The 27166-nt window shown below is 42.5% G+C and overlaps 1 protein-coding gene across 1 annotated transcript in view; it reads right to left on the minus strand.

Moving 5' to 3' along the window:
- micall1a (MICAL-like 1a) overlaps positions 1-27166 on the minus strand; it is a 97244-nt gene that overhangs the window by 53812 nt on the left and 16266 nt on the right. Inside the window, exons 2-3 of the mRNA XM_059953838.1 lie at positions 19712-19760; positions 495-636 (exon numbers count right to left, since the gene is read on the minus strand). Coding sequence (XP_059809821.1) covers positions 495-636; positions 19712-19760 — 191 coding nt within the window. The remainder of the gene's footprint in view (positions 1-494; positions 637-19711; positions 19761-27166) is intronic.

Consider the following 27166-nt stretch of genomic DNA (forward strand, 5'->3'; position numbering starts at 1 on the left):
ATCGATTGACCTTGCCTGGTGTCTTGGGACTTCTTGTGTCTGAACTTGCGCACCCTGTCTCGATACTCCTTAACTGCTACCTGTCTCACACCTCTCCCAGGGTGCGCTACCCTCACCATTACCGACGTCCTTTGCTCTCACTAGATTTACAAACTCTCTCTCCACTCCACATTGACAAATACAGTATTGTTCAAAAGTCTTAGGCACTCTAGCTCTATATAATGCCTGAGACTTTTGCACAGTACTGTATTGCAGTGGTTATTGGATATTGCTCAACAAGACAATTAGTAATCACATCTCTGAAGTTTGTTTTTCTTAAACCTGTCATAACTTGTAGAGTTTGAACAGCACTGCAACCATTCTTTGTAACTTGTCTTTATTTAACTTTGGGCTGAGTTACTTCATTTCATTGACTTAATCTTTGAGGGTCTAACTGAATAAATTAAGAAAAGAATTGACATTCCTAAGTGTGTACAGGTGCCGCGGTTCCGTACCGTGGGTCTGGTTGGTGAAGTAATTGTACAGTTGCGACACGTAGGTAAGAATGCTGAGCCGATCTGGAACACGCATCGCCACCATGTCTTCCGCGTCCAAAAGCGCAGGAATTCCCAGCTCCTGCTCCGCCACTTCAAATGCCTGTGGAGACACAAACATGCTTCGTGAAGGTGCTCAGTGATTACAGGAACGGCTTGGATTGAACTCTTTCAGCGCTACAAGTCAGTTGACTTTGATGGACCTTGAGAAAGCTGAGGAACTGAACCTCATCTGCAGATCAGAGCCCATACTCAATAGAGGGTAGGAGGGCAGTCATGTCAGAATCACTTGCGAGTCACTAGTAAACAGACGTTATGACTGCCTGCTTGTTGGTTGCATCGAGCAGGTAATCGCCTGGTCTTTGCATTAGGGGAACACCTCCAGTAGCAATTATATAGACCACGGAGCTTTTCGGTGCACTACACTACTGAATGACAGGGAAACTGGACAAGTGAGTGTGTGGGACCGATTGGGAGCTAGAATTCTAATAATAGGAGGAGCTGTGTGGTAGGGCAGGAGGGAAAGAGGGGAACCGTACCAACTGTCTTACAACTCACTTTGATCACACGTGTAGGTTAAGTACATCTTAATTTAAGTTCATGCTAACTCACGTATGCCCTCATTTTGCAAAGTACTGGGCTCCCGTTGCAAAAAGCTAACTCTCATGGCATTTATACCGTTTACATACAGTCTGCCAATGACAACAATAAACTTCAACTCCAACAACTAGTCCCCTAGTTCTCATTCTCAGAGCATGGGCTCTCCTTTAGAATTTAAAGGTGCCATATTAGCAGTTAGGTGGTACAGTGCTCTAAATTCTAATCATACTTCACTTGGAAAGATTTTTGAAAAACCCTATTTAAACCAGAGTTGGTTTCGTCGACGCGGCTTGTGGATTGGACCATAGTTCACATTATGACGTTTTCTGGTTCCTCCTTTTGCTGCTGCTATTTTTGAGCGAATGAATTGGGATAATGAACACTGAGCTGAACTGAATATGGACCCCATTCGGGGTTTTTTTGTGCTTTATATTGTGTTTTTGTTTGTTCCTTTTTTGTTGCCATTTTTCTCCGATTTCTTTGTTTTTTTCTGTTTTCTGGCTGTCTGTGGGGAAGACAAATCTCAGGATTGTATACTGCAAACTTACTTTAATAATAAATGTGCTTTGACTTTCTTGACTGTGTGATCTCTCCCTGAGCCAGTGAAGGCAGTGTTATAACTGCTCCACTGCATTTAGTTATAATGCTGAAAACCTCTTAGGTAAACACAATTTCCAACTCCAATGAGAAAAAGAGCTCCAACCCTTAGATCTCCATTTGTTATTGTAATCATTACTTCACAGTAATATTGGATCTTTTCAATCATCTTTATTACCTTTGCTGTAAGGGAATGTTCAGAATAGCATAAAGGCAATTGAAAAACGTTAATATTACAATAACATGGGGCCTACAGTTACAGATGAATATCTGAGTGCCAGTTTTACAATCAGTAGGTTTCCAGAATTAAACATGTTTCATTATTAGTAGCAAACATGTGTACTGTCTCCTGCCTCAGTGGCTTTTAAAATTTCATCCTATGTTGCAGCTCCTTTAAAAACAGTGCTTCCAATTTGTTGAGAACTTTTTTTTTGAGGGATTTGGTTTCAACCTGTTTTGTTGAAAGTCACATTCCTGCTTTGATACTAATCTGCTAGTAGCCTTTCACATCATCTGTACTCTGCTTTTATGGTGCCTGTAATTAATGATATAAAGCAACCCACCCCCAAGTTCAGAATGAATATCTGCTGGGGGTGGGGGAAGAAACTGTTAACATTCAGGATGAACTGTCCCGATGCAGGGTGGAGATTTATTAAGAGATTCAAAGTGGAAGAGGCCATTCCAGCCCAACGAGCCACCCTGCCCAGCAACCCATCTTCTAAACCCTATTAAAACAGCACAATTTACAATGACCAATTAACATACTAACTGGGCACATCTTTAAATAGCAGGAGGAACCTGGAGCACCCGGTGGAAACCCAAAAGCTCACAGGAAGACTGTACAATTTTTCTTATAGAAGATGCCAGAACTGAACTTTGAATTCCGACCCTGAGCTGTAATAACATCACGCTAACTGCTATGCTGTGTCGATGATTCCTTTCCTCTCACAGGTATTGTTCAAGCTACTAAGTTCCTCCACTGGACTGACGGCTGCTCCAGGTTACAGCACCAATAGCTTTGTGCCCCCAAATAACTACATCTATAGCAAACTAAATCACCCCCAATTACCCCTGTGCAGGTGGATTTACAGCAGGCAGAAAGCCCCACATTCAATTGATTATCTGTGCACTCCATCGATCCAATTAATAATCACAGAACCTGATTTTGAAGACCGGAGTGAGTCATCAGCCAAGTTACACGGTCACACTTGATTGGGCAATATTCGTTGGTGGGAGAGATGGAAGTCTGCCAGGACCCTGGCATGCTTGTCCAGATTTTGTTGAGCTGGTGAATGATTGTTTGGACAACCTGCTCAGAGTTCAGGTTCAGATGATTCTCAAATTCTCATTTACAACTTTGCTACATTCATCTTTTGTTCTTAATGCATCCCATAGCCATCTTCATTTTCCTTCCAGTATCATTCAGTTTCTGGCATACCACTCTGTTAACATTTTTTTGTCCTTTGCTCGTCTACTAACTGCAGGCTAAACCTTGCATCTGTTCACACTGAAAAGTTGGTTCAACCTCTGAAACATTAACTGTTTAAGTACTTTCTCTTTTTATTAGTCACGCTAGATTGAAGCTTACTAAACAAACTTTACAGCTGATTTCCCACCAATATGCTCCAGCTCTTAAGACCCTGTTCCTAAAAGCCAGTTTCAGTTGTGGTGACCACGACACCGACTGAACTTCATAGCCTGGTTTACTGCATCCTTCAGGGAAGGAACTCTGATGCCTTTGCCCAATTTGCCTTTCATTTGATTCCAGTATCAAAGCCTCTACTTTCTTACAAGTTTTAAAAGATTTGACACGCCATCTAAAACTTTGACGAACTTCTATAGACTAGAAGTCACATGCCTTGTGTACAGTTCAAACAGGAAATCATTACACAGTGCACTGAGGTCAATTATAATGGAAGGAATCTTTGCAGGGAGCAGCCTGCACTGAGCCACTATGCTCCAGCGGGGCAGCACTTCGGCCTCTAGCAGGACGATGTGCAGTAGATGTGGAATTCCCTTTGTCCTGCTGAAGGATCTCGGCTCAAAATGTCCACTGTACTCTTCTCCATAGATGTTGCCTGGCCTGCTGAGTTCCTCCAGTATTTTGTGTGTGTTGCTTGGATTTCCAGCATCTGCAGATTTTCTCTTGTTTGTGTATACATTTCACAAAACGTTTCCATGCACACGTGTTAAATGAAAACGATATTAATCTGAACTTTATAAGCCCCATTCTGCTGTATGCTTCCACGAATGAATCAACCATCATGGGCACCAGCCTCCCCGGCATCCAGGACATCTTCAAGGAGCGATGCTTCAAAAAGGCAGCATCCACCATTAAGGACCCCAATCGCTCAGAACATGTGCTCTTCTCATTGCTGCCATTGGGGGGGGGGGGGGTACAGGAGCCTGAAAGCACACACTCAACGATTCAGGAACAGCTTCTTCCCTTCTGCAATCAGATTTCTGAATGGGCATTGAACCCATGAACTCTACCTCACTACTTTTTAACCCCTCTGTTTGCACTACTTAATAAACTCTATATATCAACTCTATATATCTTTAGTGTATATAGTTCTTGCTGCAATTTAAGTTTTTATGTAGTACAAAGTACTGTCGCCACATAATAACAAATTTCACGACATATGCCAGTGATATTAAACCTGATTCTGATACTGACTTGGAACTGAGCTGCTGAATGTGATCATTAGCATCCTGTAGCTGACTGGAGTTGGAATGGGCATGGGTCTGGTGTGGTGGTGACAACATTCATTTAGCAATTTGCCATTTACCATGTTCCTTAGCTTCACCCCTGCAGGAAGTTTGTTAGGGGAGACTTTCAAGACAGATTGAGAGAAGTTAGCAATGCAGCCTGCTCGGTCCCAGCTTGCAGTGGTCTGTTTGGACCCACTGGGCAGGATCACTACGTGCATGGCGTTGTGCAGTAGACGTGAGATGGACACATCTTTGAGAGACTGCCACTTTGGAGAGAGGTTCATCACAGCGACTCTTAAGTGACAAAGTCCTCTGAGAGTGTGAAAAAAAGCGCAGGATGGTGGTTGATGCCACTCTCTGTATTTTATTTTTTGGAGTAGTCACAAAGTGATTATCATGTCCATGCCTCCAGACAGACAGGTTTCGCAGTGCGATTCATGGTCTTGGGATATAATTGTCACATGTCTTGCATACAGTTCAGACAGATAAAATCATTACACAGAGCACTGAGGTCGATTATAATAGAAGGAATTTCTGCAGGGAGCAGCTTGCAATGAGTCACCATGCTCCAGAGGGGCAGCTCTTCAACCTCTGGGAGGAGAGTCCTTACAAATGGTTTTCCCTGAAGGCCTCTCTGTGGTTAACACATCAGATTTCTTTCCTTTCTTTCAGAAAATCAGTACCTCTTACACTTTTGGTATGTTCTCCTCTTCCAGGAAGATGAGGTTGTGAAATTGTGACTGTGGTTCCCTGTTGCCAAAAGTAAACTTAAACAAGGGAACTGGCTGCGCTTTAAGCCACAGCTTACACATGACCTTTTCAATTTGTCAGTATGGGACTGTGAGACCGGATTAATTCATCACCGAATCACCCTCAATGATTTCCAACATTCCACCACCAGAACATATTCACTCCTACACACCTTCAGCATTTTGGAAATGGTATTCCCTTTGAGTCCTGGTTCAATACTCCCCCATCACCACCAACCATTTGTGTCCCAGATCACTCTTCCCCTGTAACAGCAAGTGTGGCCACTGACCTTTCACCCCTGACTTCTCCACCATCTAGGGATCTGTCATTCAGGGTGAAGCAACAATTCAGGTGTAATTCTCATTTAGTGCACCACATTCGGTTCACAATGTGATCTTCACATTTGGAGAAATAACAAGCAGATTGAATGGCCACTCTGTGGAGAATTTGCGCTCACCCTAGCTTCCTGCTGCTTGCCACGTTAACTCCCCACCCCACACTGGCCTGCGCTGTTATAATGAGGCCTAACACAACTCATGTGTTCCATCAAAGCACGCTGCAGCCTACTGGACTCGACATAGAATTATCCAAGTTCTAAGGACTCTCCTTTCTCCACCTCTCATTAGCACACCTACCTGTTGTAAGTAACCCATCAGACTTTTGTCATCCTCTAATTGTCCCCATTACCAACTCATTCTCTCAGTTTCTTTCCCAGGCCTAAGCTAACATGGACATTATCTCAAGGCAAGACACACAAAACGCTGGAGGAACTCAGCAGGCCAGGCAGCATCTATGGAAGAGTGTAGTCGACGTTTAGGGCTGAGACCCTTCATCAGGACTGAAGAAAAAAAAAAGAAAAGTCAGATTAAGAAGGTTGGGGAGGGGAGGAAGAAGTACAAGGAGAAACTGGGGGGGGTGAAGTAAAGGGCTGGGAAGTTGATTGGTGAAAGAGAGAAAGGGCTGGGGAAGGGGGGAGTCTGAGAGGAGAGGATAGAAGACCATGGAAAGGAGGAGGAACACAAGAGGGAGGTGATGGATAGGTAATGAGATAGGAGAGAGGGGGAAAGTAGGAATGGGGAATGGTGGGGGGGGAGGTGCAATTACCAGAAGTTTGAGAAATCGATGTTCATGCCATCAGGTTGGAGGCGTTGCTCTTCTAACCTGAGTGTGGCCTCATCATGGCAGTAGAGGAGGCCATGGACTGACATGTCGGAATGGGAACGGGAACTGAAATGGGTTATCTCTCCCACCCACCCTTCCCTTACCTTTCTGGCAATTAACATTTTTCTTTTCCCCCTCTGATGAACAACCTTAAAGCTGAAACATTAGCTACTCCTCTTTCCATAGATAATGCCTGACTTGTTCAGCGTTGACAATATTTTCTGTCACAGTTTCTGCTGCCAGCAAGTTTTTTAAGCTTGTAGTTAAGAATAAACAGTGAGAAAATGAACACATAGATATTGCAGAGATAACCTGCAAGAGACAGTGTGCACCTGTAAAAAAATACATCATACAAGGTACTTTAAGTTTTTCAGGTGGGGGAAGAGTTTATAATGTCATTGATATGGATACCAGAAAGCATCTGATCAAGCAATACACACAAAATGCTGGTGGAACACAGCAGGCCAGGCAGCATCTATAGGAAGAAGTGCTGTCGACGTTTCGGGCCGAGACCCTTCGTCAGGACTCATCTGATCAAGTCCACTTCATTAAGTTGTTCATTTGAAGAAAAATATTTAATTGATTAGGTAAATGGCTGATCAAGACAATAGGAAGGCAGGACATAACAAGTGCTTTGCCACAACACTGTGTTGAGCGAACAACTGGTGACTATATTCAGAAGTAACTTGGAGAACTGACTTTCTATCCCATGATCCAATGACAAAGATATGCAACGCTGTAAGCAGTGCAGATGGAAGCCAGACAAAAGCTCAGAGCTATACAGAGATATTAATAGAAGGAACTCAGTGCAGGCAAATGTGAACTCATCCATTTCAGCCTGTAAAAGGATAAAAGAGTTTTCTCTCTAAATGGCAGCAAAGATCTGAAAAGACTTGGTGGTTTATGCACATCAATTGTTAAAATGTGTTAACATCCAGGCATTATGAAAAAGACTGATGGAATTCTGGCCTTCACTTACAGATCACACTGAGAGCAAAAGGACGAGCAGTTCTGGGTTTCACAGAATTAAAGCTCAAAGTAATTTTTTAAAAATCAAAGTACATACACATCACCATATACAACCCCAGGATTCATTTTCTTGTGGGCATAATCAATAACGCTGTAGAATAATAACCTTCACAGAATCAATGAAAGACCACCCAACTAGGGATTCAACCAGAGTGTAGAATACAACAAACTGTGCACACACAAAGGAGAAATATAGAATAAATAAGCAATAAATATTGAGAACATGAGAAAAAGAGTCCTTGAAAATGAGTCCATTGGTTGTGGGAACATTTCAGTGATGGGCCAAGTGAAGTCATCCCCTTTATCCAATTACAAAATGGATTCCTGGACTACAAGGGTTTGAATAACACCAGTTTGAGCTATAGCCCCTGGAATTGTTCACACCTGTGTAGGGAGTGTAAGACGATGGGCACTGTTTAAAAATTAGAGTCCATCCTATCATGAGTGATTAGGAAACATTTCTATGTGAGAGGACAGCGCTAATTTGAAAAACTATTATGCAAACTGCAACAGATGTGCTAGTCACTATTAATTTATATGGAACTTAAGTTTATTTTTTGTTGGCCAGTAACACCAAAGCCAAATATGTGGAGTCAGGTCACCGAGCAGCCAATCTTTTGCTGGATAGCAAACAGATTCAGTGACATAAAGAGCTTTTTGCATCTCCAAGTCACTATTTGGCCGCAGAAATGTGAGGGGGCAGAAGAGAGTGGGATTGGTTTTATTCAGGCCAGTGGATCACAGCTGGGACAGTTGCAGTGAAGTGGGAAATGCACCCCATCGAACAGTAAGCAATTGCGTCAAACTAACTACCATCTCTTAGATGAACACTGACACTGGTTCCTTCCTCAGTCCAGACAGAACCAACTTCAATCAATCAAAACGAACCCATGATTGTAAATAATGGTTCCTATTTAAAACCACATTCAAAGCACACTGTTGTTGCCGTTGTTCTCAGAAATAGACGTGAAGGGGAATAGAAGGCCGATGTCATGAGTTGCGCAGCTGCCAAGAGGGTGGTGAGCACTGTCAGAAGCTGGAGCTCCCTGGCACGGCTGGCCATTTGGCAGCGGCTGCTCTCAGCAAGCCACACACAGCCCTGCTCGTTCAGTGCCTGAAAACACTTCCAACACTGGTGAGCAGGACAGAAACAAATTCAAACCATTCATTAACTCAACAGACAGGAGAACTAATGGTGGTGTGTGTGAAATATCCCTCAGCTACATCAAGGCCAATGATCCGGTGAAAACCAACTGACTTTTTTCAATCCTGACTCCAATTAAACCATAATACAATCTGTTCTCTGCCCGTCACTTATTTTCTCAATGGAGAACAGAGTGCCAAATTTTCCAATGACCTCACCCATAATTAATGTCCTGGATTATAAAACTGATGATGAACTCCCAGATTTCCCAATCGTCACCACACATTCCCCTCAGTTTCAGCTGTATTCTAGTTCTTGTTGCATGCTCAATCAGGATTTTCTCATTAATTCAGTGCTATTGCCCACCCTGATCAACTCTTGAAGCTGCTCGTGCCAAATGTCTGAGAGAAGGTCATGGTGAGCTCTCTTGAATTGCTAAAGAACATCACAATAATGATAATAACAATAAGCACTTTATCGACCCTGAGTGGGAAATTCTGTACTCCCAAATTAAGTCAAAGTACTCCCACCAAATCATTGACAATTTCTACAGATGTACTGTGGAGAGTATTCCTACTGGTTGCATCACTGTCTGGTACGAAGGCATTAATGCACAGGATCTGAAAAAAGCTGCTGAGAGTTGTAAACTCAGCCAGCCCCAGCACAGGTATTAGCCTCCCCACAACTGACGACATCCTCAAAAGGCAAGTGTCTCAAGAATCCATTATTAACGACCCTCACCATCTAGGAAATGCCCTTTTCACGTTACTACTATCATGGAGATGGTACAGGAGACTGAACACTCAACACTTTAGGAATAGCTTCTCCCCCTCCACCATCAGATTTCTGAACAGTTCATACACTTTCTCAATATTTTGCTCTCTCTTTGTGCTATTTTAATACATTATTTCTGTAATTGTGGCGATGTTTATGCATTGCACTGTGCTACTGATGTCAAACAAATTCCATAACATATATCATTGATAATAACCCTAATCCTGATTCTGAACTGGAATGAGGGAAGTTCAAGATTTTGAAACTGGCCATGAAGGAGCCAGATTAGGATGGTATAGCAGCAAGCACATTACACCCACTCTAGATCAGGGTTCCAGACTCTGCACCTTGGGGGTGGCAAAGGGGTTGGTCGACCACCTTAGTGCATATTCAATACAAGGCCCATTCCCTTGATAAAAATGTCAGCTGCATACTGCAGCTCGATGACTGTAGTTGGTGCGACCTCAGTTCTGGAGCGGACTTGGCACAGGTTAAACAATTACCTATGTATCCTGGAAATTAGCTCCATTTGATCCAGCAGTTGTCTGCAGACATTCGACGGAACACTCTGAAAAATGTTGGTGATAGAAGTAACTGAAATTCCAGGGTGGAGTAGTTTAGATGTTCCTGTCAACTGTGCCCTGTGTGGGAAGCTCTCCTCAAACCAGTTCTCAAGAGTAGAAAGTTGACAATGCTTTCCACAGCATTTACACCATCAGTTCTGAAAAAGCTAGACATCATTGACCCCCTCACTAAGTAGCTCCCTAAAACGCTACTGATGATGATAAGATCATAGGTGGGATAATTAAATACAGTCACACACCTTATTCAATGCACCTCAGAGAGTTTGTGCTGTATGTGGGCACATGGAGCAGAATTGATTTCGACAAATTCTCATTCACTTGACTAGTTATGTGGTAAATGGCTAACCTGTCTCAGTGTCACATTTAAATTGAAATTAAACTTCTCTCACCTTAGGTGTTAACTGGACACACCTGACTCAAGTCTGCCATCAGCATATTTTACTCTATCTGATTATTTACCAACTCACTTAACTCAATCCAATTAATTTGTAGTTAATCCATTTAAGATGTAATCTGATCACACAATGCCCCAATTTCTGCAAGCAAACAATTAGCACATTAGCCAACAGATGCAAACACCTCTTAGCAAATCTCATGGTCAATGCTGTTATGCTAGTCTGACAGTTCCTTGGGAAGACCGGGTTGAAGTGGTTACTTTATAGTATTGGAGTATAAAAGTTGCATTGTTTGCTGTGTAACCCAAACTATGTAGTCATCTTTGAGCTTGCTATTTGCTATGCATGTATCCAATTTAGTAGGACAACCTTAAGAATGTAGAAGATAATGGTGTGTTAATGAGAGGTAGCTAAGAGATGTAGATTAGAACATGATTAAGTCAATGGGTAGAAACAATAGTGGCGGATGTACCTGTGATACGCAACTTGTAGACCGATTGGATATGCTAATGCAACTAAACCGGGAGATTGCTATAAAAAATGCTATGTCCAAGGATCGGTGGGCAATCATTGACTAGCTCAATGACTGTCTCAGCTTAAATTAAAGTTTAATACTTCTTGAAGAGTCTTATGCGTCTCCTGGCTGTTTGTGGGGCACGAGAAACCACGACAATAGTAAGAAAGCCAAATACTAGAAGCTGGTGGAGGAGTGCAATACAGAGAGGTGGAGGACACGATGTGAGGTTTTGCTGGCTGCTCGCTGTGCTGAACCTACTCTCTCCTTGGTGTTATGGGAGCTGCCAAGAAAAGAGTCACAGGACCGTCACAGAGCCTGCTGAGTGAGTCTCTAGATGGCTACTGATCAAGAGGTGTGACCAATGGATCGAAGCTGGTAGGTCATCAACCCTGGCTGGGTCGCCCAGGTGAGGGTGTCTGATGTTTAAAGACCTGGAACATGCAGTGACTTCAGGTTACATCACCGATGGTGAGTCCCAGTGCATCCCAGGTTGTATCTTAAGCATCAGTGAAACTTTTTCAGGTAACAGCTTCATGATACACCCCGGTTTAAATGGAACAAATATAGCCGATTTAGCTGTTACGTCAAATAATCCTGCACTCAATGTTAGTAAGACTGAAGAGCTCATTGTAGACCTCAGAAAGGGTAGAACGAGGGAACACGAACCAATCTTCCCAGAGGGATCAGAAGTGGAGAGAGTGAGAAATTTCAAGTTCCTGGGTGTCAATACTTTCTGATATGTTGATGCAGCTACAAAGAAGGCAAGACAGCAGCTATATTTCATTAGGAGTGTGAGGAGATTTGGTTTGTCAGCTAAAAGACTTGAAAAGTTCTGTAGATGTACCGCAGAGTGCATTCTGACCGACCACATCACCGATCAGCATGGGGGGAGGGCTACTGCACAGGCTCGAAGTAAATTGCAAAGAGTTGTAAAATTAGTCAGCTCCATCATGGGTACCAGCCTCCATAGTACCTAAGACATCTTCAGAAGTGGTGCCTCAGGAAGGTAATGTCCATCTTTCAGGACCCACACCACCAGGTTCTCATTGTTACCATCAGGTAGGAGGTACAGGAGCCTGAAGACACACACACTGTTTTTCAGGAACAGTTTCTTCCCCTCTGCCATCTGATTCCTAAATGGACAGTGAACCCATGAACACTACCTCACTACTTTAAAACAAAATCATTTGTTTTTTTTCTATGCTTATCATGTATTGCATCGTACTGCGGCTGTAAAGATACCAAATTCCATTATGTCTGCTGGTGATATTAAACCTGACTCTGAAATGCTAAAACAAAATCATTACTATATAATTGTTGAGTTTAAATTGTGCATCACAATATAGAATGTATGGAAGTACACTATTCTAACAGAGGAGTGGAAAAATAAGCAGTTGGAATATTGAGGAATGATCGGACAAGGGAGGAATGCCAAGCACATGTTGGTCAGGAATACATTACCAACACGATGACAAAAAGGGGTTGGTAGTTTGCAAACTCAGCTTGCCACATAGGATTAAGCAGCGGAGGCAGTAACTGAATTCTGGCTTCAACAAGAGCAGGAGTGGAAATTAATATTCCTGACCTCAGCATATTGAAGGAAGAGAGAGAGAAAATAAACAAAAATAGTAGCAGCACTAATTAAGATACTGTTGTAGATCTGAGAGAAAATACTCTGATTTAGGTTTGGATTTATGCAATTATAATTGATAACATCTCAAAACAACCCAAAAAGTCCTACTTAAAACTACTGATGAAGTCCTCTGGCCAGAAAGTCCATAGAATATTGGAATACTTCCATTTTCATTCAAGAATACCAAAGGCAATTCTCAAAGGTACATAATGGCCACTGATTAACCACAATTATTTGTGGAATATGTTAAGTAGTGGTGTGGTATTGATGGGGGAAAAAGCTGGAAATCTGCAGGCGAATTTGGAGTAAAAAAAATAGGTGCGCATCTTGCAGGTATCTCACCTGCTGGAGGTAAGGAATTGACAACGTTTCAGTTTGAATCCTCATCTTGGGAATCTGATGCAGGGGTTTGATTGAAACATTGACAATTCCATCAGCACACACCCATAGATGCTGCTCGACCCGCAGTTTGCCCGTTGCCCCAAATCCCAGCGTCTGCAGTCTAGCGTCTCCAAGAATCTGTAGCCGTACAGATTCACCAGGGGTAAATGGAACTCCTTAAACGTGGAGGTGGCTCTCTCACAACTTAGCCCTGGGGAAGAGTGCAATCTGGGAAAACACTGAATCGAGAGAACTTTCCTCCCAGTGAGCCTGCTGCTGAAGAGGGGCTGTGGTGAAAACTGCCACAAGAACGCCAGCTTCTCAGCAGATGTTTGTCAGAGATTTTTGAGAACGATTTATTTAGCGCTGATATCATGCAAGGTAATTAAAGAGTCATTGCCTGAGTGAAAACCCTAAAATAAATGGCGACTGTCCCTTTTATATTCTGTAAAAGCAGAATGAAAGTAGGAATTCCTACTCACCAGCAACACTATATGGGGAAGTTCTGAACACATAACATCAGGGCCTATTATGATTTGTCTAGGAACTGATCCGCAAGCGACACAGTGAAGTTGCACTGTGAGCTAAAACCTATTTACTGAACATACGTGTTCCCTCTGCTGTTACTTGTTACAATTAATATCCACACCCCTTGAAAATAGAATTAAAATTCCAGTGGTGGCTATAGATCTTGTGCTCTGCCAAACTCCCAACCAATCAGTATGAACATTTTCAAACCTTTATATTATGTATTTACCAAATAGCAGGGCAAAACAAAGTACTGGGCAGTGCAATTTCTGAGATAAAGCAAGTCACAGATCCTTTGAAGCAACCTTTCCAGTTGTTCGATGACGACAGCTTAATTTTTAACTATCTAGTCTAGGGGTAGGCAACCTTAAGCACAAATGAGTTTCTGGCATGCGTTATTCACTAATTTGAGGCAATACATAACTAGATGTACTTAAGTAGATAGTTCCCATATTTCAAGTTTTTAGGGCATTTATCTGGCTCACCATCCGCTCATTAATATAGCGATCCGGCCCACATAGGCAAAAAGGTTGCCGACCCCTGATTTAGTCCATGATGGTCTCTTAAGGTTGTTACATCCAGGGTGGTATTAAGGTTAAGCTCCTATTAAATGCATGCATATCAAATAGCCTCTGACAACAAAATCCTTCACGTGTGGCTTTGCTACTAAGCCTGGTGGAACCATTTCCATTGACAGGAGATGGGGCAAAGGTGGGTTACTGGTGCCTTAAAGCCAGTTGCTTTGGGCCGATGGGGCTCATCAGCTGTGGCTGGCAGCTCATCTAAAAGGAAAATCTCGGCTGCCTTGCAATTATACCCACTCATGGAGAAGGCTTCGGGAGTAAACCCCGAGGAAAAATCCAGAGCTGGAGTCCCTCAGGCAGTTCAACGCTGACTGGTAACTCCTGCGATGCTGTGGTACCACACTGTATTGATTTCTGCCGTCCCTTTCGACTCTGCAGCTGTACAGAGCAGAGCCTGCAGGATGGGCAACAGCTTGCTCTCTATATCGTACTGCCCCGGCTCATGCATCACACAGACAGCTGGGACGCAATATCCATGGTCAACCCCGACCAACGGACAGCCTCACAATCCAGGATAATGATCAAGAAATACTGCAGGATCACATTGACTTGACCCTCTACAAATCCAAATGTTACAGCATTGCTGTACTGGATAATAATTAGAGATTTTAAAAATTAATTGGCTAAAATTATTCACATGCTTATTAATACTGAGTTCAATTGTGGTCTAGAGATACTGACATTTTATTTTTCTTCATTGAAGTTGAGTAAATTACAAAGAATACCTACTTTTGCCAACACTAACAACTTCCCCACCCCAATCCCCAAAGATGTACCACAATTAAATAAAAAACTTCAAGCCAGACATAGGAATAGAAGTTCAAAAACAGTATCGAAGGTCAGAATTAGACACTAAACACGACCTGCTGAGCATCTACTGCAGTCTAAAACACCAAGAGGAATAATCCATATTTCATAAAATGAGGAGAATGATTACAGACTAGGGAACATGAAGACATAGTGGGGAAATACAGCTGGGGTCAAGGAGGTAATTCCTGAACAGTGATTTGAAGATCAATCCCAATGTGTCTCTGTATCCAACCAGGAAAGCAAAACTGACTGATGAATAGCTCTCATTCAGTCAGACCAATGACTCTTCATCCCCTCAAGGACCTTCACTTTCCTAAACCGTGATGACCAGGCTTGCATTCACTGAGAGGAGTGGCCATATTATAACCCCATTGCTTTAGTACTCAGTGCCTCTAATTCTCAATCCCAGGATCTCATACACATGACTTAACATCTCAACCAGTTTTGCCACATTAAAAAAATCTTTCAGACACATACACCTGCCACACCTTTGAACTGTCAGAATGTCCATCGTTTTTTTTCTCTCTGCCAAAGTGCATCATTTCACTCTTCTCTGGTTCAATGGTTCCACTTAATATCAGAGAATCTGATATTAAGAATTCTTTGCAGAAATCCACGAAACAGAAAAAAAACGCAATGAATGAATGACAGAAAACTTTAGAATCCCACAGCCCCTTTCCAACACATCAGTCCTCCTCCTCCCCCACTTGCTCCAGCAAAGGCATTGACCCCTGCCACCCACCATGCAAGCAAAAGCCACCAGAGACCACGATCTAGAGTTTATCAAAAAAACACTGTCTATCTCAACACTTTGACATCTCAGACAATCTCTCTCTCCCTTAACTTTCAGCAGCACATCTGCCAATTCTCCCTGCACATTCACGTCATGTCAGTGTACTGTTGCCCTCACAGCTTACCATGTTTGATGACAGCCCAAAGTATGAAAATTCTAGCCTGCACATCCACACTCAGAAAGCACTGTTGCCATCCTCCCATTCTATAAAACCATTCTTTACCATTGCTCTCTCCATCTACATGAGTATATCTAGGTAGCTGCATATAATCCAGATTTCCTCAAATGCCTTAGAAAAAACGATGTAAACCACATCAATTGACAATCAAAATTGTTTCATCAGTAAAATCTATCTGATAAGTCAAATCTAATTTGCCTTAAATCTATGCCTGATCTCTTTCAAGTTCCTAATAGTGTTTTCCATTGATTGGTTATAAAACCGACCAATCTGAGTTGATTGGCTTAAGTTTATGAACAAGGCAATATATTTGCTGTTATTCAGTCCTTGGCAAATTCCCCTTTTTTATCTCTTATAATGTTATGGCAAGTACAATACCAATTCCCAATCCATCTTAGCATCAAGGATACACCCCATACAGACTAGCTGACTTGCTTACTTTAGGCCATCACCCTTACTGGGGCATAGGCCACTGACAGCAGCTCACCAGAATTCTCTATCCTGGGCCAGTCTTTCAAGTTGTCCCCAGGTGAAGCCCATGGAAGCACCACTGAATAGGGGATGCGAAAGAGGTGACTGGTTCACAAATCTGTCCTCAAACTCCTCTATTTTCGAGAAGGTATTGGAGAGAAAAGAGAATGATCAGGGTATGCCTTAATCCTTGACAATGCAGTTAACCTTCCTGATGCAATGCACCACGAAGGTGGACTGAATGGAAGGTTGTAATGCGACTGGGCAGTGTTTAACATTGTCTGCAAGTTCTGTGGTGATCCATATCAGGCTGAAATGCAAACTGTTAGAATACTTTATAGCATATCTTGAGAAGTTGGAGCTTAGAAAAATAGATGGCTATGGGTAAGCCTAGGTTTGTGGGTTTGTGGGCCGAAAGGCCTATATTGTGCTGTAGCTTTTCCATGTTTCTATGTTTCTTGGTGTCAGTAAAGATCCTTCCTCACTCAGGGAGATGGTCTTTGTAGATTCTGTTGGGGTTGCTGCAGCTCTGGGTTTTGTAATTGGGCTTGGGACTGTCCTATGGCAGAGTTCATCCATGCCAAATTTCACCCATTATTTCTGGTTCTTCCTGAACTTTTGTTGTGAAAGCTAGCTCTAGCTATATCACCTCCTTATTCCTGATCAGCTTCAGCCCTCATTGCACTATTTACTTGACAATAGAACCCTTCAATATCTCATACTCTCTACATGAAATGCTGTCTTAGGAAAGAAGAATCTATCATCAGAGATCCTCACCACCAAGGGCATGCTCTTTTCTTGCTGCTGCCATCAGGTAGAAGGTACAAGAGCCTCAGGACTCGCACCACTAGGTTCAAAAACAGTTGCTACCCCTCAAACATCAGGTTCTTGAAAAATAAAGGGGATAACTACCCTCATTTGCCCATCCATTGAGATTTTCCCACAACCAATGATCTCACTTCAGGGACTCTTTATCTCATGTTGTTGTTATTTATTGTGAGATATTAATATTTGCATTTGCAGAGTTTATTTTCTGCATTCTGGTTGATCTTTCATTAACCCTGTTATAGTTACTATTCTATAGATTTGCTGAGTCTGCCTACAGGAAAGTGAAGTTCAGGGTTCTTTATGTTGACAGATATGTAGTTTGATATTAAAATTTACTGAACTTTTTCCTTTTTACCTTCTTTCTCAGGCTACTAGGTTCAGCCTGATTTTCCCTCATCTTTTTTATAAATCATTTTTCAACATCTGGGCTCACTGCCGACCAAGCATTATTGCCCATCTCTGACTGCCCTGGAACTGAAGATTGCCCAGCAGGGCATCCCATTCAACCAGCTGGAAGGCCCTGAACCATTCACAGGCCTGACCAGATAGAGGTGGCAGATTTACTCCCCTCATGGGCATTAGACAACAAGACTGCGTTTTAAGAGTTTTGAGGTCACCATTACCAAGAGCTATTTTAAATGAATGTAAATTCTATAGTGGCTTTGGTGTAACTTGAATTTACATCATTAATCTTGCTTCTTAACTACACATCATTCATTACACAACTAATTTACTTCTGCTTCATGACTTTATTTGCCAGGTTTGTCTTCCAGGCACGTCCAGCTTTCGTTCCCTAAGTCTGTGTGATCCAAACTCTGGGCCCGCCCTCTGACCAGCCCTCGTGCACGAGGGGGAATGACAGCCAGTCAGATCGTGAGCCCAGAGCTCGAGCCTGGAGCTTGGGACCCCGTAATTAGCTGATCCCTGCAATACCGAGGATCAAAGCCTGAAGGTCAAGCAGAAGGTCGAAGCCTGATGGACGAAAGCTGGGGGCTGGAGTCCTGTCCTAGAGTTGGTGTATTGTTTGTGTGTGGGGAGGAAAGGGGCTGGTGTTGCCTTGTTGCTTGTTGTGTTCTGTTTGGTGTTGCTCTGCCAAGCATTGCGAGCATACTATGTGGTGGAGTGTGTGGCGTGTTGGTTGTTTACACATAAGACTCATTTCACTGTGTGTTTCCATGTACTGTGCAAGTGGTAAATAAGTCCAAATCTTTATCTGTCCCCTTTTGGAACTGTTACCAGCCTGTACCCAAAACTCTCCACTTTAAAAGTCACCCACTCTATTACAGACTTACTCGTCAATTTTTGTTTGTGTGCGCCATATTCTGTCAGAGCCTCAGCAACCACTTTTTCTCAATACTTGGTCCCATTTATCCAAGCCATCCATGTTCTTCTTTCGATTGCTCCTTGTTCCTTTCCATTATGAATCTAACACTCACGATCTGACAATCACCACTCCCTAACTGGTATCTCACTGACAGGCAACACATTTCACTCTTCAGAACTAGATGCAGCAATGCCCCCTTCAGTTATGGGAGCGATGAGGGAAAACTGTTGCCACCGGCCTAGTCTAATGAGGAAATGGCAATGGCATCTGAGGTCACAATGAATGACAAATCTTTTTAAGTTCAATGGAGAAGCTGGATTTAACCTATGGTAAAGCAACTTGAATGTTGAGAAAGATTTTAAGAATTGCTCTCAGTAATCAGGGTCAGAGCAGCCACTGTGTACCTTGCACTGACTCACACCTCAGCACTGAGCAATGTGATTCACAAATGTCTCATAAACTACAATCTAATTAAGGACAGGGAAAGCAGACAAACCGGTTGTCTTCTTTTCCTCCCATTTTGCAGACTCTGAACTGATTCTTGCAATGACCCGCTGAATCCGAGACCATTCTCTGAAGAGTAGCACTTGTTATGTAAAATGCCGGACCTAGCAAAGAAGCAATCTGTAATCTCGTTAGACTCTGTCTGGATTGTCTCATTTAACTGGTCTGGACCAGTCAGCGTGTAAAGGCGCAAATACACAAGGCTGGGGTGGGCAGAGCCATGAAACAATGTTGGTTGTAGCCCTGTACAATGACCAGTAAGAAGGTGACCCTGAGCCAATGGGATGGAGATCCTAGAGTTCAACTGAAAAGGAACAGTATGAGACTCAGGAGCTCCAAATACACAGGGCGGTGACTCTCCAGCAGCCAGAGACCAACCATTGCAGATAAGGAGGAACCCATGGACACGTGGAGATCGGGACCATGAAGAAAGCCTGGCAGCATGGACTCCTTTCCTGGGTAATAACTTTTCTCTTCACAGTTTTAATGTGCTTGGAAGTAGGTACAGAGGAGATTCAGGAGTAAGTATTTTTTTTTGCTCAGAGCGTGGTGAGTGCGTGGAATGGGCTGCCGGCAAAGGTGGTGGAGGCGGATACGATAGGGTCTTTTAAGAGACTCCTAGATAGGTACATGGAGCGTAGAAAAATAGAGAGCTGTGGGTAACCCTCAGTAATTTCTGAAGTAAATACATGTTCGGCACAGCACTGTGGGCCGAAGGGCCTGTACTTGAGCTGCAGGTTTTCTATGTTTCCATCACTTACCGTTTCACCTCCTTTTAGGAGGAGGACAGCAGTGATAATCTAAGAAATGCCACCCAAAGTACTGGCTAACAGAAGCTCCAACAATAAAAACATTGATAATTAAGATAATACAACACTTACCAGGCGATTGTTTTCGTAGACATTTTCTTTAGAAAGCGAATCAAAGTCTCTGCAGAAAGAGATAAAGATGTCAGACATTATATACCTTGTAACAGTTGAAACACAAGAAGATGATCTGAAGACATGGTAGAAATGACAGCGATGAAGAGAGGTAGTGGGTTAGATGTACAATGTAGAGAATCAATACATCATCCCATTCAGTTTCATAGTGGTGGCTTGGATTTCACAAAGGAGATTCTGGCTCTGTACTGGGAGCTTTGGACTGGATGGTACCCAGCAGCATTTCAACATGATTTAAACATGAAAAATTTGGTAGAGTGCAAAGGATGCACACTGGGTGTGTTGTGGTGGATTAAACTTTATGAAAATATCAGATGAAAGTCTGAACAATTCTAAGTGGCACTTTAACTCTTTGTGAGCTTGCAACATGTCAGATGTCTAAGCAAGTTAAACATTTGTTACATGTTTGCTAATAGTGGCTGGATTCTTTACAGCCTCAGGCGCTAGTAGCATGAGAACAAAAGACCAAAAAATCTATCTGTCTCTGGCTCTCTCAATGCTTCTGGATCAAAACCCTATTTATTGAAGCACCTTTCCCTTGGTTCTCAGGACTTCATCTTGACTGAAGAATTGCAATCAATAGGTGCCTAGGAAGGACCAAGGATGATTCATGAGTCAGGATTCAAAATTCCCCCGACACAGTGGCAATCAAATGGTGGCTAAGAACCACGAGCCCTGAAATCTTTGTAATTTACTATGTACAGTCGGCCCTCCTTATCCGCGAGTTCCGCATGCGCAAATTCAACCAACTGTAAATTGAGGAAACCCGGATGTGCTCTTCCAGCACTTCTTGTTCGAGCAAGTACAGGCTTTTTTTCTTGTCATTTTTCACTAAACAATGCAGTATAACAACTATTTACATAGCATTTACGTTGTATTAGTATTATAAGTAATCTAGAGCTGATTTAAAGTATATGGGAGGATGTGCATAGGTTATCAGGGATCGGGATCGAAGAAAACCAGAAGTTCTCTTGCTAAGTAAGTCGGAACATCTGGTATTATTTAGCATCAGTCAAACGTTTGTCTTAGCATATATTTTACCTTCCTATGCATATACAACACTTAAGAACATATTATATTTCAATAATTAAACCACTGCGTTGTTTAGTAATAATTGTAGCTTTCATCGGGGCAGGGCCTTTCTCAATTTGCCTTTTAAAATTATTCCGATCATTGACCGACTGTAGCCTAACACTTTTCCAATGACCGATGGCGTTTCACCTCTTTCTAATCACTTTACTATTAACATTTGATCCCGGAACCAATCCCTCGTGGTTAAGGAGGGCTGACTGTATTTAGAGTGGTTTATTTGTGCTTCCTGTTTTCTGATAATAAAGGAAGCTTATTATTTTGTTGTGCTTATACGCTTTATTACCATATCTTCTGGACACTCAAATTGGTTTGGGTGTTTTGGGTAAATAGTTCATGCTTAATATATAAACAGCACAAAAAGATCACAAGAAACCAAATTAATCCAAAAGAAGTTTCTTTCTGATTGGAATGCACTCAAAACTTTGGTACCTCAGCTAATGGTATTTTTTTCTCCTCAAAAATATTGTTCATTTAGACTATTTAAAGTAAATATGATCAGGAATGTCATGATCAGCATTCACCGTATGAAGCAATACTTACTACACATTCCTTTGCAACAGCCCACCTCCAGAACCAGCTCTGCACAAAGCTAACTGCACTACAACAGCTCAAGGTCATACTATTTCTGTCAACAGCTACCTCTGACAACTAATGCAAAAATGTGAACTCACCCCTTCTTTGCCGGAAGCCAAAGAGGTAAAGCAGAGGGTTAGATCAACTTGGGGTGTGCACAGTCAGGAAGGTTGGAGAGGACAGACAGATCCAGGAGGAGGGGAAAGGAGAGGCAGAAAGCTATATGGGACAGGAGCGAGAACCACAAGTGAGGGACAGGTGCAGAAAGATAGAAAGGGTGGCTAATAGCTGTGTGGGAGAGTGGATACTGTCAGAGACAAGGCTGAGGGACGAGAGGGAAGGCAAGGACAGAGCCACATCCCCAACTCTACCTGTAGTTGCATTCAAAACATCCTCCTGCAAAGACTATTCAATTTCCCCAGTTCCCCTCCTTCCTGTTCTGACAGCACCATTTCCCCAACTGGCCATTTGCTCCATTTCTTCACTTTTGCTGTCACCCCCTTTGCCCAGCCCCAGAACTAGCTGCCCTTTGTCCTCACGTTCCTCACCTTCTGACCCCTCTACCAGTGCCACCAACCAGACACAATTTCTCTTCTCTTCAGTAGGGACTGATTCTCCAACGCTTTGGTTGATTCTTCCTTTATCCACCACTAGCCACATTCCCCTACTTGTACCTTATAACCATATAACAATTACAGCTTGGAAACAGGCCAACTCGGCCCTTCTAGTCTGTGCCGAACGCGTACTCTCACCTAGTCCCACTGACCCGCACTCAGCCCATAACCCTCCATTCCTTTCCTGTCCATATACCTATCCAATTTTACTTTAAATGACAATATCGAACCTGCCTCTACCACTTCTACTGGAAGCTCATTCCACACAGCTACCACTCTCTGAGTAAAGAAATTCCCCCTCGTGTTACCCTTAAACTTTTGCTCCTTAACTCTCAACTCATGTCCTCTTGTTTGAATCTCCCCTACTCTCAATGGAAAAAGCCTATCCACTTAAACTCTATCTATCCCCCTCATAATTTTAAATACCTCTATCAAGTCCCCCCTCAACCTCCTACGCTCCAAAGAATAAAAACCTGACTTGTTCAACCGTTCCCTGTAACTTAGGTGCTGAAACCCAGGTAACATTCTAGTAAATCTCCTCTGTACTCTCTCTATTTTGTTGACATCTTTCCTATAATTTGGTGACCAGAACTGTACACAATACTCCAAATTTGGCCTTACCAATGCCTTGTACAGTTTTAACATTACATCACAACTCCTATACTCAATGCTCTGATTTATAAAGGCCAGCATACCAAAAGCTTTCTTCACCACCCTATCCACATGAGATTCCACCTTCAGGGAATTAAGCACCATTATTCCTTCCTAACAGACCGGATAAAACACTTGCCCTTTAAGCCTCCCATCATCCAGAAACCACTCAAGTGAACCAGCCACCTTTCAGTTTAATACACTAACATGATCGGTGTATGATGTGATCTGCTCTCCAATGGGGATTCATGAACTCGATGAATACTTTGCAGAGAAATCCTATTCAGCCTACAAATATGACCCTGAGCTTCCTGTCACTATAATTCTCTGCTCCACTCTTCTTTCAGCTACTGTCCCCTGAAGTGACGCTGCAAACTTGTTTGAAGTAGAAGGAACAGTTTGGACAAATCTTCCTGCTGGAAAATTTTGGGCTTAGCATATCTAGCAATTCTAGCACCTTTATTTGAGATGATCAGAACTCTGGATTAGAAAATTCGGAAATTGTTCTTTATTCTCATTTTTTTTAGGGTTTGGTAACTTTTACTTTAACAAATGTGTGTCTACCCCACACCTTTCACTTATTTTTCTGTTTGCCCTTCCCTCCCAATTCTCCAAATTTAAAGTCCATTTTTCAGTGGATGAAAGATCATGAATGAGTTCTCTTTTCTGTAAATGTGACCTAACGTGACCATTTCTAGCTTTTTTTAAAATTCAAAAAGTTATGATTCTCTGCAGTCACTGAATCCTCAATTCTTTCCTTAAGCCCAATAAATGTTACCACTTAAGTAACCTACCTCATAATTCACAATCCTGTGCCTTAAAGGGATCTGAACTTCCTCACCCTCCCCTACAGAATTACAGTTGCCTGCTGGAGCTGTTACTCTCCAATCTATTCATAAACCTTTAACAATCTGATTGAAAGTGGCTCAGGTGACACTTTGCAAGGAATCCACAAAGTTTTTATCGATAACCTTCAGCAATTGACAACAATAAGCTGTGCTATTTGTTTTCTTCAGTTGGGATACTATATTCTGCACCATTTCTTGCACAATATAAAGGTAGTGTGACTTTGCATCATCTTTAGAGCCTGGACTTTCTAGAATTCTGAACATTTTGAAAATTAGGTCGCTTCCATTAATATATCAACTCTGAATGGGTTTAGAGTTAAAATTAACCCAGGACCTCCAATTCTTCAAAAATGGCCTGAAAGTCATCACGCAGTGATTGTGCTTTTTCCTCAAGTTTCTGATTTTTTTCTGGCAATTCATTAATGCTTTCATTGAGACAGACAAAGTTACTGAAGCCTCTTGACATTTTAAAGACAAGATTAGCTTCACTTGTCACAAGTACATTGAAGCATCAAGACATACAGTGAAACGCGTCATTTTGTGTCAACGACCAACGCGGTCCAAGGATTGCGCTGGGGACAGCCTGCAAGTGTCACCATTCTTGCAGCACCAACACAGACTGCTCACAACTTGCTAACCCTAGCCCATATCATTGGAACCTGGGACGAAACGAAGCATGCAAAGGAAACCCACGTGGTCACGGAGAAATTACACAAACTCCTTCCAGACTGTGGGAATTGATCTTGATCTCTGGCACTGTAGGGCGTTACACAAACTGCTACGCTGCCATAACTTGCCCTGGAAAGATCAGATAAGCAGGGCTCTGTCCCTAAGAACATCTTGTAACTGGAACAGTTTACAAGTCGGAAATGCAGATGCTCAGCAATACATTTAAATAAAAAGATAGGCAACCACTAGGGTGTTTAACTCAGCCTTTCAGTTACTGCCATAAACCAGGATTCCGCATGACAAAAGATGCCTGCAGCCATGCAACTCCACCCTGCTAGTTCACTTGTTTGTACGAACACAGTGGACATAAGTCTGGCGTTCATTACCTGGGGAGGACCTGTACTTCCTGGTATTGGGAGAAGGTGGGGGAAGGGCTACTACACAGGATCAAAGTAAGCTCCAGAGAGTTGAAAACTTACCCAGCTCAATCACGGGCACTAACCTCTGTAGTATCCAGGACACCTTCAAGGAGCAATGCCTCAATCATTAAGGACCCCCATCACCCAAGACATCCCCTCTTTTCATTGCTACCATCAGGAAGGAGGTACAGAAGCCTGAAGGCTTCAGGAACAGCTTCTTCCCCTCTGCCATCCGATTTCTGAATGGACATTGAACACACTAACACTACCTCACTACTTTTTTTATTTCTTTTTTTTGCACGAATTTAACTATTTAGTATATATTCAAACTGCATTTCAGTTATTTTCTCTGTTATTATCGCATTGTACTGCTTCTGCATAGTTAACTAATTTCATGACACATGCCGGGAATGTTAAACCCGATTCTGATCTTTCTCATGCCTAGGAGTCCCAACTTGAAGGTTCTTGGTTGATTCACAGTATCAGTAGAAAAGTAGGCCCCTGCATCTATTGTTTATCTTCAAGTTGCCAATGAAACTTGCCTCATTCTTTAAGGAAAGCACCGACAGGCTCCAACAGTGGTACAAAGTTATTTAGAACACTGCTGGCTGATAATCATCTGACAATATGTCACAGCATTTGGCTTTAAGCTTCAGCTTTTTTAGGGTTTGTTTTTGAACTGTCAATGAACTTCCTCAATTGAACAGGTGAAACTGATGATTTCAAGATCACGTAAGTAATTCAGATATCTGTCGGTAAGATGTTCACTGAGGATGCAGCAGGCAGGAGAAATCTGGGACATTTGAACAGTCTGCCACAGAAATTTCTGCATCTATTCAAAGAACAAAAAGTTTATGCAACAGTGCACAATCATTTTCAAACCTGTGTCCGGTGCATCAATATTGCAACTAGTTTCTTTTTTAAGATCCACCATTTGTTCTTTCAGTTTCACTCATGAAGACACAATTCCAGTTGAGGCTTATTGCCTTCGATTTGTCAAGAGCGAGATTACAAGCTACAGTATTCTTTCAGTTTTTTTTGCATTCTGCAAGCACTGATCTGGGAGATAAGGCTCTCTGTACTGTGGAACACACATTTAGATTTGCTTTATTGGTTGGTTTTATGTTTATTATATTAAAATGCCTTTACTTCTGCAGTATTATTCTAGAATTCACTACCAAACAGCTGATGTCTCATACAAGTGATATTCCATGAAATAATAACATCTCCTTCTGATAAATTCCATACTAAAGACACCTCCAAAAGGACCACAACTTTGTGGTTTGGAGGATTGTGTGCCTCAATGACCCAGAGAGCGATGTTGGCTGGAGTTAAGGCTTTAGGCTTTGGCTCTTAGTAGGGTCACCCATGCCAAATAGCTCAGAGGGTGGAGGGCAGACTAAGAGTGGTTCACCGGTCCTCCAGGTTCGGGGGTTCAGCTCAGGTAAAACAAGATTGTAATGGAAACAGCAATGAAGAATCCTTCTACATCTGAGTGCAACGGTATTCCTGAGTCTCCACCAGAGACTTGTGTGACTGACAGTAGATGAAGCTACTGACATGATGAATGAAGCCCTGAACACCACCAGAGATGGAGGACCTTTATTGCTGCCCTAAACGCCAGTGGAGTAACAGGCAGTAAGTGTACTAGAGGCAGAAATAAAGATGTTTGACGTTATTACTTTGCTTCTGCTCATTTCTAATGAAAAAAATCTGATTCTTTTTGTGCTTTGTAGAAAAGGTAACAGATGGCTATTTTTAAACAAACACAAAACGTTCTTTCCATTCTGGCTTAAACTTCTATTTTCCTTCTCTGTATGCATTATTATGCCACCGTAGGGCTAAGGAGTCAAGTGATGGCACAACGGAAGTAACCTGGAGCAAAATAAAAACTACTGGAGGAACACAGTGGACCAAACAGCATCTGTGGAAACAAAGCAACAGCTGATGCTTTGGGTCGACTCTCTGCGTCGATACCTGAAACATCGAGAATGCAGTGGAAGGAGCTGAGGGTGGTGCCAGAGGCTTTTGTGGACCTGGGTGATTTCCAGTTCATCTGTGAAACAGTTTAAATCTCCTGTTCTCATGTCTCTTTCTCCTTTTTTGAGGAAGCTGGGATCATGTCAAAGTCCATGACCTACAGCAGTGCTTAAACTATGCTCTTCACAGACCGTGAGCTTTCGCTCTTCAGAACTTGTCGAGCAGTCTGGCGTGTTGGAATCTCCAGGAACAGCCTGTGCCTTCGGGGTTGGGCCCTGTAGACAACCGATTCCTTGCCAATGTTGCCAACTGAAGCGTCACAGGGGACTGAACCATCTCAACAGCGGGCTGGGCTGTCAGTCAGTCTTTCCCCCTTTCTCTATGGTGAGAACAAGTTTGCTGATTCTTGAGTCGAGGGATCTCGAATGAGCGATACTGCAGATTGTAACATCGAAACAGCAACCTGTGGCCAACTGACAGCTTTTTTTCCCTTGTTGGGGGAGGGGCAGTTGAGGTGTTGAAGTGTTGGGATGAACAGTAGTTTTTGAT

Source organism: Hypanus sabinus, chromosome 29, assembly GCF_030144855.1.
Source record: "Hypanus sabinus isolate sHypSab1 chromosome 29, sHypSab1.hap1, whole genome shotgun sequence".
Taxonomy (NCBI): Eukaryota; Metazoa; Chordata; class Chondrichthyes; order Myliobatiformes; family Dasyatidae; genus Hypanus; species Hypanus sabinus.